The sequence below is a fragment of the Alosa pseudoharengus genome, unplaced genomic scaffold (genome assembly GCF_046254945.1).
Source record: "Alosa pseudoharengus isolate Yale_2024_CS ecotype anadromous, Long Island Sound unplaced genomic scaffold, YU_APseudo_1.1 YU_APseudo_1.1_scf_2, whole genome shotgun sequence".
NCBI classification, from domain to species: domain Eukaryota; kingdom Metazoa; phylum Chordata; class Actinopteri; order Clupeiformes; family Clupeidae; genus Alosa; species Alosa pseudoharengus.
In genome coordinates, this window is record NW_027468663.1 from 40,003,303 (window position 1) to 40,017,246 (window position 13,944).

Genomic DNA, 13,944 nt, shown 5'->3' on the forward strand with positions numbered 1-13,944 from the left:
TAACAACAATTTGTATGTGTGATACATGTATTGTATAAATTATATGAAGTGTCAAGTTCAAATAAACTAATTAATACATCAACAACTGTTCTTTATTCCATTGTGCACAAGTTCTAAGCACATGATGTGTCCTCTTGTGAGGGCTGAAGACATCTTTTGGGAGGTGCTCTTCCAGATGACATTGACCCCTGATAAAACACAAATATAGAGAAAAGGACATTGACTTACATGTAGACTATAACTCAGCACAACAACTTTAACCCAAAAACAAACATTTACATCAAATATCCAAGTGAGTTTTAAATGTGAGTGCTACCCAAAAACTGTTTATTACGAATCGGAGGAAAACGCACTAAGATCTTTCCAAATGACTGATGTTTTCATGGTTAACGTTACCAAAGAAGGAAAGCAATCTTGCAACTAGCATAGTGTCGCCTGCCCCCGAACTCCATCATACGTTTTCTGTTTGTAATGCCAAATCATGTTGATTTGATGGCCACCATGGCTGCCCTAACGTTAGTAGTTAAAGCGAATAATTTTTCAATAGTGCCACTTAGTTGATGGAGATAATTATTCTGGCGACTACCGAAGTTCCTAGCACACACTTACTTTACAGTTTTGCTTCTACGTCAAATATTTGGTGCCATGTCTTAACACACCAACATAGATAGCGTTAAAGTATCGCCATGCAAGACTAGACAACAGCATGCTAGTCATTGTGGCAACTGGCAAGATTTAAGATTAATACTGTTAAACAAAACTTACCGTGATATGTTTGTTCGGAACAAAATCCTTTCGGTTGATGTTCACAATCCACTTCTGACGAACAGCTTGGTCTTCGGCTCGCCCTGGGAATCTGTGTAGTGCTTATGTATGGTGTTACACAGGGGCAGGCTGTGTAATACCGGCGGGGGAACTTATATATTTTTGTTCCATATCTGTAATTTCCCACTCCTGTTGTAACAGCCGAACACACAACAGGTTCTTCCCGACATCGTAAGCCAATAAACGAAGGGGGGAAAAGACGATTTGTTCAACTCCACAGGTAGCTATTAGCTATCACAAACGTTAGCGCCGACGCGCCTAACCCACAGTAACGGCACTGCCCCCGCCGAATTCGTCTCAGCGCATGCGCAGTCTTGATCTCGATCTATGTTTCTTTTCTCTACAAGTAATGCCTGTGAATGCGGCGATGACGTATTTTGACAGTTGAGTCACTTGTGCGAAGTCGTACTCATAATAAGTCCCGCCTCCGTAACTTCCGTATCCATCCAATTTCCGGGCGTGGATTGTCTATGGGGAATAACATGGCGTTTCGAAATATCATACCGGTAAAACATCTGTAGGTAGCGAAGTTGAAAAAGCTGGTGGGCAGATTGGCCTACACACTTCTGCCATATAGTTTCCACTGGATTTTTTGATTGTCGGTGCCGTTTAAGTAGTATACTATAGACTATACTACTCAAACGGCACCGAAAATCAAAAAATCCAGTGGAAACTAGATGGCAAAAGTGTGTAGGCCAATCTGCCCAGCAGCTTTTTCTACTTTGTCACCTACAGAGTTTGACAGGTACGATCTTTCAAAACGCCATGTTATTTCCCATAGACAATCCACGCCCGGAAGTTGGATGGATACGGAAGTTAGGAGGCGGGATATATTCTGGAGAGGTCTATACCAAAGAAAGCCAACTGTAAAGTTTGATTTCGTACTTGTAATTTTTGAATTCATATTTTTTTTTTTCATCCGTATTCTGATGGATAAAATACGCACAATATATTTTATGCACGACTGGACTCATTCGAGAATTCACAAATATTTATTTTATGCACAACTACAGACAAATACGCACGTGTATCAAATCTATGGACACGAATATTTTGACAGCTATCCCCCTCCATACACACTCCCTCCACAGAAGCTAATGCAAGCCTGCACTTGCCCCTGCTTCTGCATACCACAGACAAAGAGAAACATGCAACACAGTGCTTTTTCCATTTATCATAAGTAAATTTCACTTATACTGTAATTGAGGCAACAGTTCCAATGAATGCAGCTATTTCTGATATGTTTATTCTTTAGCAAAGACAAGTACCATGTATTTGTAATATGGGTGGTGACAGAAAGTATTGACATCTGCATTAACATCTGTATTAAATTAAAAAAATATATGACCTACTATAACAGATAAAAACAGTATATTCATCAGTGAGATATCTAACCTGAACATTTTTCACAATCTACCAACAGGTTGAAAAACAGTCACACATTGAAATAAAAGGAATATTCTGTCCATATTTTGTCATATGAAACTTCAAAAAAGTGGTGCACTCACAGTTTTCATTTTATTTCAACGGCTAGTTTTCACTCCCAATAAAAAGATACAATATTAAATGTCAATTTCACATTTTTGTTTTAAATTTAATTTTTAAAAATGTAAATATCCCATAGTTGCACATACGGTGCATAGTGCATGACTGCATAAAAAAAAAAATCAAATAACAGCACATTTTAATCTTCCTTTCTAGCTGGTAGGACATGGCCTTTTCAAAATCCCTTGAATGTATGCTGCTGGTGGCAAAGTTCACACCACGTCTACTATAACACAGTCACATCTGCTGGGCGTTATGGCTGGTTTATAACCAAACAGTATGACTGGTTTTCTGGTCCTCTCCAATTCTCTATAGACACACTGATTGTCCTCCTTGTGTGAAACAAGCACTTGAGTTGGATGGGAATGTCTCTTGCATGTTAAGGCTCTGTAAGGAACACTTGGGATGTCTGTGGATTGATTTCAGCTGAGGATATCCGGTGTCTGTTTAACCAACAAATAATCATATATCTAGAGGCACAGTTTACAGCTGGACTGAAATAAAAAAGTGAACCATTGGAATAAACTGCGTTTGACAGCACAGCAACAAGTCACTGAAAAAAATCTATTTTGCCTGAGGAACCAGAGTGGTGATTAGGTGTTTGGTTAAAGGTGCCCTGAGCACTTGTGTTCACACCCCTCTTAGGAAGGTGGTGAGGCCTTTAACTACATCATTACATATTTAAAGTACAAACTCACATTAGCAACACCTGCATATTGCTAATACATGACCAGCTAACACTGTCTGACATTCAGGGTTCCTACACATTTTCCATTTCAAAATGCCATACTTTTTCCCTACTCAAATTTCAAAACTTTCAAAAAAATTTCTGACCATATTCTCGACATTGCGGCCACTTCTGGTTTGGGATAACTCGGTGAAAACAAAGGTATGGACAACTGAAGTGAAATAAAAAAATGACACTTAATATTGTGTAATGTATCTTGATGATGGGGACTGACAGTTGAACTACACAACAGTAGGAATGGTTCATTATGACCTGAGTGAAGTGATTAGTACTGCAAATGCAATAGTCTGGAAACACAAATATTTCTCCATACCCTTCTTTCTTTTTTCCATACTTATCCAGACCTGGAAATAACTAAAATCAAATTCCATACTTTTCCAGGTTTTCCATACTGCGTAGGAACCCTGGACATTTCATTTCAGTCAGACAATACAAAACCCCTGCCATCTCGTGTGGCTACTGAGGCAAAAGCACATTTTCTTAAGTGAAGTATAACTTTAGATTATGCACTGCACGATTAACCAGAAAGATTCAAGCCTGCATGTGGTCATTGGCCATGATAAGCAAAAGTAGGGTATTAATGGCCAATAATGTTTTTTTGAGTGCAGTGTACACCTATGCATTACATGCTAAACATTGTTATGAAACAGATTCTCTGAGTACAATAGACCATTATACAGGGTGCACTAAATCCCACTTAAAAAACAAACAATGGAAAAATGCCTACCAAAACAATGTTTACAGACTGGCTCCTGAATTAGTCTAGTCCATTGGTACAGGAATACTAGAGGTTACACTTCCAACTGTGATAATGGTAAGAATAACTGAATATTCATGATTGAATGTTCAAAGTTGAAGTAGAGACAGATAGAGAGAAACAAACACACACTTTGCTGAAAAATAAAGAAATAATAATCCCTTTAAATTACATTGCAATGTAGAAATTGTGCTGTTGCAACCTGTTGTGTCCATGTAGTTCATGGAAAAATATTTTGACAGAAGCATCTAGTATCTTGAAAGTGTAGGGCTACTATGCAGCCTCAACCTGAAACCTAAGTATCGTACCACTGACGAATACCCAGAGTTATCTTACAAAAAGCCTTATTGTTCTCAGAATGTGGTATACAAGATTTCAGAATGGCAAAAAAATGTAGCAACAAATGTGACAAAAAGAGATTGTGTAAACGGTCAACAGGAAATAAATACATAAAAAAACAGTAACACCCGAAGAGAAAGAGCCAAACTTCTGAACCCTTTAAGATGTGAAGTACATCTCTTTGGTTAGCATCGACACAATGCAGGGGATCTGCTTTTTGGCATCAAAGCCGGGCATGTTGGAGACAGATTCAAAGTCCAGTGCCACCTTGTGGTTGACACGGGTCATGATGTGCATGAGCTCCAGCTCTCTGCCGTACTTGGTAAACATCTCACAAAGGGACTGCATGAACCAGGAACCTGTTGTGGTGTTCCTCCAGGAATAGTAACCTGTGAGAATAACAGGTGGGAGGTGAGTGAGAAAGAAACGCCGTGTGAAAAGAAGAAAGGAAGGAAGTCATTGTGTGTGTGTGTGTGTGTGTGTGTGTGTACACACGAGTGAGAAAGCTATTGTGACAACATACTCTTAACCACAAACAGGCAAGGTTTTCACAGGTCTTGCTTGATACGTTGTGTATATGTGATCTTGTACATCTCACAGAAACTGAGCTCCTTTTAATGGCCACAAACCAATTTGCCTATACATTCCTCTGGATCTCAGCTCATTCAGTTCAAACGATCAGTTTGAGGGATTTTGAGGGTAGTGAATGGACAAACTCGGTGAGGATGAAGCTATGGGAGAGCATGTACCTGGTGCAGTAGAAAAGGCATACATGAAGTCAGCCTCCACAGGGATTCTCTCTGGGGAATCATTGCTGTCCACCTCGATCCCTCCATCCAGGTCAGTTCCTCTGCATGCCTGTGGGAAGGACACACACACATGCGCATAAACCATCCATTTCACCTTGTATGGCACTTCTCATGGTTTCTCACAGGCACACATACCGTATGTGTGGTGTGCACTGCACATATGTATTATACAAAAAGCAGAATGTGATCTCTATTTTGTGTCGCCTGGCCTTAGCCACAGATCTCTGTGGCTGCCCACATCAAAGCTGGTGCTTGTCAACAGTCATCAACTTAATAGCCTCCTCTTGCTTGAAAACTCTCCTTCAGTTCTACAGTCCAACTTAACTACTTCTGTGCATCAGGCAGTGACTGATGGTCCCAACGCCATACAGAAACTAGATGTGCCGCATAGCGGTACATAACATTGCAATGGTACGGTGCTGCGTGTGATGTCCAAATTCTGAACAAAAATATGTTCTAAAGCCACATTCATCATCATAATTATTCTCTACAAGGTCACAGACTTGTGCACACTATGTCACTAAGACAAGATTGCAACAACTGACAAAGTATTATTTGGTGACACCTAAATGCATTGCAGAAGTATACTTCTTCCATTATACAGAAGTATACTTCTTCTATTATACACACTACTCTGCTGCATGTCTATATTTTTACCATAGTGTGCCATTGTGTGTTTAATTCCTCAAATGTACACACACTCTAAATAGTCTTTAGTTTTGGCATGGCTTGTGGTTTCTTTGTCCCAGCCAGTACAGGGACTAGAGAGTATAAGCCATCACCACATAACAGGAGGGGCAGTGCTTTAGTGGTGCTGAAGTGTTGTACCTGAATGAAGAAGAGTTTGGGCTTGCCCACCAGAGATGTGCAGCGGTCGCCCCTAAACAGGCTGGTGAGAGTCTTCATCTCCACAGAACGGTCCGTGCCGAAAAACACGCCCTCGTCCCCGTGGCTCAAAAGCACACACACAAATGAGGCACAGTGACGGTGATCGTCCTTGGCAACTGTTCCAGAATTAATAATAAAGAATAATGTCAAAATGCTCAGTCAAATGAAACGGTTTAAAACTGAATGAACAGACATGCAACACTCATTATATAAGTAAATACAGGTACTCTTGACACTAAACAAACTGGTTCTTGCTAATGCTTTTCACACAGGAAACTGCAGTTAGGAGTCATGTGTCAGTTTCAATTGTTCATTTGTTCAATTGTTCATCCTGTGGAAAATGTTGAGTACTTCTTCAGATGTATCGGTCAAAACACCTCATAACTTCCATATCTGAATTGTCATGCTTTTAAAACAAGCCTGTCAATTAAAAATAGAACAATAATATCTCAATCTTTGCAATGTGGAAATACTTCCATAACATCAGTGGCAGACTCCTGTCTCGGTCATGCTCAACAAACAACCTGAAGAAGTAGTTTCCCTCCCTAAGCTATTCAGTTCTTCAATGCAACACAGGTGGCGGCTTGAAATTGTTTATTAGGCATGCATGACACTAGCCTGGAAATATCCAGACTTTCGTACGTATATCTCATTTGTCTGGCCACTTTCCATTGCCAAGCGTTAACTTCCTTGAAGGCGAAGCGAAGTTTAAAAATACTGGATCTGCCCAGAGCCACTCTGGATCTGCCATAACCAATCGCTAAAGTTCGGTCGTGACGTATGTCTGGCTCAAACTAGCGCACGACCTCAACGTCATTGTTCTCAGCTACTCCCTCTGTTCGCTGATTGGACCTGCAGATTTTTGCAGGAGAAAACCCGCGAATATACCGCAGACCCAGACAACGTACTGAAGGGAAATTAAAATTGAGCAGAAGTACGTAAGAGGGCGGAGTCAGGCTAGCATGACACCGCCTATCTGTCCCAGCCTTTGTCCCTCTGCCTTGCCAAATCACATCTAGACGGGCAGTTACATTAGCCTCTATGCACAATCATCAAAAACAAAACACAAAGACGCCAACAGTTTTTAGGCCTAATTTCCATTAATTTCACAGCAGTAATTGCATGTGTCCTTGTTTGCATGTGTCAAATAATATGTGATTACCTGCAGTTAAGACCTGTACAATCTGATCCATTACCTGCAGTTAAGACCTGTACAATCTGATCCACAGTCTGGTCATTGAACACCTTCACTTTGTAACCAAGTTTTCCAAACACCTTCATGGCATTTCCGGCATCCACGTCTGTGCCATTCCGCACATTCATGCCTTTAGGGAAAAGAACACAGACAAAACCTCTTAATTCAAAAGGTGATCACTCAAACACACATGCATGCCTGCACCTATTCACACTCACACGCAATCACAATCGCTTGACATTTGACAGTGTTGTCAGCAGCTTGTTCTTTGAACTATTAATTTAACACCAGTCTACAAACCACTTCCAGTCCCCTGAGTGATTTTTTAAAGAAGCTCCCTTGTGTTTCTCTATAGCCTTCAAGCAATTTTTCTTTATAGCCTTCAATTTTTAAGATTAATCTTGCATATTTATACTATTATTAGTATCATTGTCCGGTTCCGGCGCCGACGAGAGTGGCAGCATGTCGAGGTAGCTCCGTGTCTTTGTGTTTTTTTTACCGTCTTTTGTTTACTTTTTACTAAGCACATTTTTAGGATTACGCACTTTGAGGAGTGTTTTCATTCTATCCTATGGATATGGATCTATTACAATGCTCCAGCGGCAGCAAACTTGTGTACACAAGGAATCAGCTGCTTGCAATACGACGGAATGCTGGTAGGGTTCATGTAAACATCCCGGAGGTGCTGTGGTGCTTTCGGGGGTGCAGAGCGGGAGTTAAAGTGAGGACTAGGCGTCGGGAGAAGAAGTGGCAACACAAGCCCTTAGTTCCTTCGATGGTTATAGGAAACGTGAACTCACTGGCCAACGGCCATCAGTCTCTAGCCACACGACAACCCTCTCAGAAGCAACCCTCCTCCTCCTCCCCTCCACTAACCCCCCCCCCCCCCCCCATCATTACAGCTTCCGAAGTAAGTTATCTTTTAAAAAACATCCTCGTAAGGCAGCCGGGCCTGACAAGACTGTGTCCAAGGCTACTCAAGGCCTGTGCTGCTGAACTGGGGGACCCACTGAAGCACATCTTCAACTGGAGTCTACGTCTCAGCTCAAGTCTAAGTTCCAACACTGTGGAAGACATCATGTCTCACCCCCGTCCCTAAGAAGCCACACCCCAGTGAGCTTAATGACTTCAGGCCTGTCGCTCTAACATCACATGTGATGAAGACACTGGAGCAACTGGTCTTAGGTATGCTCACCTAGCGTTCATGGGCTTCGGAAAAACCTTTTTCCGAGGCAAAACATCATCATTCCGCGTCATTCACGTCACGTAATGTGTGAGTCAGAGGTCGGAAACTGGGGCTAGATTTTGCTAACAGAGTTGCCCAGTTAGGGGCTCGTCATCACTTTTGTCGCCACGTTGTAGTTCGTTTGTAGTCCATGTGGCCTTTCATGTCCAACAGTGAACTTGGGAATTTGCCGTTTTTGTCACTTGAAAGCTGCATATCTTTCTTTCATAAGCGTCTAACACTATATTTTAAGCAAATACAGTTGTTTATTTAGGATTAGTGAGTGTATGTTTTAACCTTTGTTGTGCATCCGTGTTTGTCACACATTCCGACGGCAAAGCACATGAACACTTGCTGTGGGAAAAACAAAGTAGCCACGGGGGCGGTCCTTGTCATTCCAAAGTGCCTTGAATGCACCCTCAGACCCCAGGTATGCCATGCTCTAGACCCGTTACAGTTTGCATACCAGGAGAAAGTGGGCGTGGACGATGCCATCACTTATCTTCTACACAGTACACATTCTCACCTAGACAAGGGGAAAAGTGCTGTGAGAATCATGCTCTTTGATTTCTCAAGTGCTTTTAACACCATCCAACCCTTTCAGACTGGGAGACAAGCTCTTGCAGATGGGTGTGGATGCACCTGGTAACCTGGATTACCTGGATCTACATTATACTTTACTCTCCTATTTGTCCATATTATTTATGCTGGTCTCTAGACCTTATTATTGCACTGTTGCACTGTTGGACTAATGTTGGACTACTTTTTGCACCTTCACCATAACACTCACTCTCTTGAGCACCTTACCATACACACAGAACTACAGGACTACTGTTGGACTACTTTTGCACCTTCACCATGACACTCACTCTCTTGAGCACCTCACCATGCACACAGAACTACAGGCCCCGTCACTACAAGCGTCTCATGCTTGATCACCCTCAAGCACACTGGATTTTTTACATTTAATTTATATAGTATATTTAGTATTTAGTTTTGTTAGTTTTTCTTATCTCCTACTGTCTCTATTGTACAGTGGAGTTTGGTTATATGTTTTAATTTACCATTTCTGCTGTAAGTACATGTTGTGTGTGATGTCTGTATGCTACTGAGACCCCCTGAATTTCCCCTTGGGGATCAATAAAGTATCTATCTATCTATCTATTATGTAAATAAGGGCTATTATTTAAACAGATCAGCCATAACATTATAACCACCTCCCTAATATTGTAGGTCTGCCTTTTGCCACCAAAAAAGCCCTGACCCATTGAGGCATGGACTCTACAGTACTAAACCTCGGAAGGTGTGCTGTGGTATCTGGCATCAAGACGTTAGTAGAAGATCCTTTAAGTCCTGTAAGTTGTGAGGTGAGGCCTCCATGGATCAGACCTGTTTGTCCAGCACATCTCACACATGCTCAATTAGATTGAGATCTGTGGAATTTGAAAGGCCAAGTCAACACCTTGAACTCGTTGTTGTGTTCCTCAAACCATTTTTTCTTTGTGGCAGGGCACATTATGCTACTGAAAGAGGCAACTGCCATCAGGGAATACTGTTTCAATGAAAGGGTGTACATGGTCTGAAGCCATGCTTAGGTAGGTGGTACATGTAAAAGTAACATCCACATGAATGGCCGGACCCAAGGTTTCCGAGCAGAACAATGCCCAAAGCATCACAGTGCCTCGCCAGTTTGCCTTCTTCCCATAGTGCATCCTGGTGCTATGTGTTGCCCAGGTAAACAATGTGCACGCACACATCTGGCCATCCACGTGATGTAAAAGAAAACGTGATTAATCAGGCCTGGCCCCCTTTTTCCATTGCTCCGTGGTGCAGTTCTGATGCTCATGCGCCCATTGCTCCGTGGTGCAGTTCTGATGCTCATGCGCCCATTGTTGCCACTTTCGGCAATGGACAGGGGTCAGCATGGGCAGCCTGACTGTACTGTGGCTGTGCAGCTCCATACACAACTTATTGTGATGCACTGTGTGTTCTAACACCTTTCTATCAGGACCAGCATTAACTATTTCAGCAACTTGAGCTACAGTATCTGGTCTGTTGGATCGGACCACACGGACAAGCCTTCTCTCCCCACCTGCATCAATTAGCCTTGGCCGCCCATGACCCTGTTGACGGTTCACCGCTTTTCCTTCCTTAGACCACTTTTGACGGTACTGACTTCTGCAGACCGGGAACGCCCCACAAGAGATGGAGATTTGGAAATGCTTTGACCCAGTCGTCTAGCCAGCACAATTTGGCAATGACAACTTTCTGCGCCATTTAATCTTCAAGCGCAAGTGAACCATAGAAAATGTCGCTTACCTGTGCAGCGGTCAAAATTCTTGTTGTTAATGATGATGCAGTGACCCATACTGGGGAAGTTGAGGCTGTAGCGGAAGGAGTGGGACTTGGGCTTGGCATCAACCTGCGTAGACTCTGAAGAACCAGCCGCCCCATGTGCTCTGGAAAGATTTCAGTTTGGGACAAGAGAGAGAAGCACAAATATGGTGTGTATGGGAAAGTGTAATATCTTCTGTACATTATATCTGATGGGCGGGCTGACAAGACAAGCATCTTGGTAACATCAGAAATGTGTAAGGTGGACCAAATCATGGTCATCATCAAGTCATTAAATAATCAGCTTGTGACAATCAGCCAGCTACATGCCATGAAGTTAATACTGGGGCTGGCAGCGTTGGGATAACTGGGCTTGTGTCAAGAGCAAGCATTCAGTGGAAGTCAAGTGACCGTGCATACTGGATGAGACATTAACTGATTTCTTCCCAAGGCCGTAGCCATGATGTCAACATTGGGGGGGACCAAATCTGTGGTGCGGTGTGAATTTCAATAACAGAATTTTAATAAATTTCCTGCCATGCAAAAATATTATTAAAATCACAAACAAGTCATTAGTTAAGTCAGTCAATTAGGATATACCAAACTTTTGACGGACATAGGCACGGATGGATTATGAAGCCCTGGGCATAGATGCAAAAAAACCCTCCTCTGTTAAGATAGGGGGGCCCGGGGGCATACTTCCCCGGAAGACTTTAAAAAAAAAATGACCCTTTATATTATGACGACTTGGGAGTTTTGTGAAAATAGAAGAGAAGGGCGGAGAAGCAACTTCACACAGTCTTAGGCTTCAGGGCCCCCTGAGCTCTTGGGCCCCATAGGTCCATTCAATAATTGATCCCTGGACATAGACCTGTGGTATGACTCCATTTGTCTCCAAAATGTATATTTTAAAAGAAAATACAAACTAGAGTATCTTTGATAACCTTTATATTACACTGAATGCTTACTCATTTGTTTGGACCTAGCCCAATCATATTTTGTATTTTGATTTTATTATTCTGGCGGCTAATCACACAATTTTAAGGTTGTTTGAAAGGGATGGGATTCAATATAGGCTACTAAGACAGGTCCCTCTTCTGTCTGACTCACCTCAAGTTACCCTATGCATTATAGGCTGGTTTCTGACATAAATTACGTTTTGTGTTAAAATGTAGAAACACAGCCTTTATTTGGTGAATGGAGGTGGAAATTCCTTTTTTTGGTTAAGGTCCGCGATTTACATGAACTGTAGGCTATCACCGCCATTGTAAACGTTTTTTCAACTTTTGTGCCGTCGCCACATTTGAGCTACGTTTTGCCTGCATGGATGCGCGATTGTGTGCGCATCTAAATGTAACATGCAAGATGCAACAGCCATTTCTAAGAGGCTTATAAACCGGTTCATTTCTGACATTACTACTAGCATATGAATGCATTATTTATGTTGTAAGACATGTGAAAGAAATGAATGACACAGGCACGCACAAATTCAAATGAAAGGACACTACGTTTCACTTTCGCTATCATTGCGAGAAAATAGGCTACAATATGGAAAATGCTTCAAAGTTACCTTTGAGTCTGATCAGCTTCAAAAATGAATGGGGTTTCCTTAGACAGTGCTACACCTTTCCAAGAAGTTTTGTGAGAATTGTACCGGTATCTTTTGCGATATTATTGACAGCCCGCACCACAGTAGGGTGCAGAAAGCTTTTGATAGCGCACGCCTCAAACGATAAACGCAAAACCTCCAGGACAAACCACTCACAGTGTACTCTCTGAAACCATGAATAGGTCACTAATTTGTGTGTTATTTACGTTTGATTGCATTTCAGATGGCGGGACTTGTTGGTTTCCTGTAGTAGCCTAGGCCTATAGCGTTTTTTTCTTTATTTTTTTGTATGTCCGAATATTGGGGGGGACATTTTGGTCACATCTGAATATTGGGGGGGGGGACACGTCCCCCCCAAAGTCTATGGTGACTACGGCCCTGTTTCCTCCACTTGGCAACTATCAAGTAGTGCTTTTCAGGACATGCACACAACACTAATACAATAGGCTAAAGTGTTTGGTTCAATTAGTAGCCTAATGTCCATTGTCCAGACAAAGAACATGCAACTTAGGCAATAACGGAAACAAAACCACTGAGCAGAGGACAATTTCCCAAAGACCCGTGGTCATTTCACGCATGGTAGGCCTACACTCGTTTACAATAATAAATTGTAGGGTAATAAAACATGCATCATATATACTTCATAAAGATGGAAGACCTAAGTGTAGGACAAACATTTAATCAGCTAGGAGACCTGCATGGTAACAGAATATCCACTTACCCGGATTCATCTTCACGTCTGGCGTCAACGCAATCCCCATTTGCTCCGTTTGTACTGTTCGTTTCCACGCCAGACATGATAAGCAAACAGTACCGCAGCCAAATTGAATGAAACTGTAACGAGGAAAGGGAAACCTACGTTTATAGACCAAATCGTAGAGTCCAAGGCAGAATTATGGCTTTTCCGAATTCCTAATGTATAGCCATCCACTCCTCCACAGGTCTGTTTCTTTGTTGCTGAATGGTGTTGGGGTTAACCAATGAGAGCGTTCCGTGAGAAAAACAAGTACGATGATGTCACACTGTATAATACACAAAGGCTTAAGGGTGGCTGTACGATAAATGACTAAGAAGATAAATCTATATTAAGATGATGGAGAGAAGTAAAATGTAGAAAGGGGGAAGACATGTTGACGCAGTAACAAAAGAGATGAAGCCACCAACACAGCCTTATGCAAATGTGTGGTGATGAACAGGCTACAAAAGTCTGCTACAACACAACGGTTTAGGTTAGTGCAGTGGAGCAGTCAGAGTTTCTCCAGCCCATTCAACGCCCGATTCAAAACCGTTTTCATGCTGCAAAAGTTCAGCATTTCAGACGCACAACACACACAAATTACGCTCATTGGATTGTTCCAACCGTGGGGTCTCTTTGTTAAAATAAATGTTCATCATGCACATAAAAGGCATGCATTTGTTGTCAGGTCAGGAACAAATGTCCCAGCCAGACTATTAATTAAAAGACAGTAGACAACACTTACAAGTTGGTGGTCAAGCAAATAAAACACGAGTGTGACTGTAGCCTGTTAAAGATGCGAACACAACCGAAGCACAAACTTCACAGACCGTAAAAGGCAGGAAGCCACCAGACCCTGAAGAGAGAGAGCACTGTTCCGTCTTTAGTTCAGTCTACGATTCCCAGAATCCTTTGCTTTATTTACGTCTGATGG

General features: G+C 42.0%; 1 protein-coding gene across 3 annotated transcripts; it reads right to left on the reverse strand.

The window, feature by feature from the left end:
- Positions 1–2,049: 2,049 nt before the first annotated feature.
- casp3a (caspase 3, apoptosis-related cysteine peptidase a) lies at positions 2,050–13,885 on the reverse strand. 3 transcript variants are annotated; one of them, XM_076294984.1, is made up of 7 exons: positions 13,756–13,885; positions 13,134–13,231; positions 10,651–10,790; positions 7,108–7,236; positions 5,852–6,027; positions 4,964–5,072; positions 2,050–4,603 (listed from the first exon to the last, which is right to left on the reverse strand). In XM_076294984.1, the coding sequence occupies exons 3-7, from the start codon at positions 10,697–10,699 to the stop codon at positions 4,374–4,376; spliced, it is 693 nt and encodes a 230-aa protein (XP_076151099.1). In that variant the 5' UTR covers positions 10,700–10,790; positions 13,134–13,231; positions 13,756–13,885; the 3' UTR covers positions 2,050–4,373. The 3 variants fall into 3 exon arrangements, with proteins under 3 accessions (XP_076151099.1, XP_076151097.1, XP_076151098.1); XM_076294982.1 differs by lacking the exon at positions 13,134–13,231 and adding an exon at positions 12,996–13,108 and having other exon boundaries at positions 13,756–13,884; XM_076294983.1 differs by having other exon boundaries at positions 12,996–13,231; positions 13,756–13,884.
- Positions 13,886–13,944: the final 59 nt, after the last annotated feature.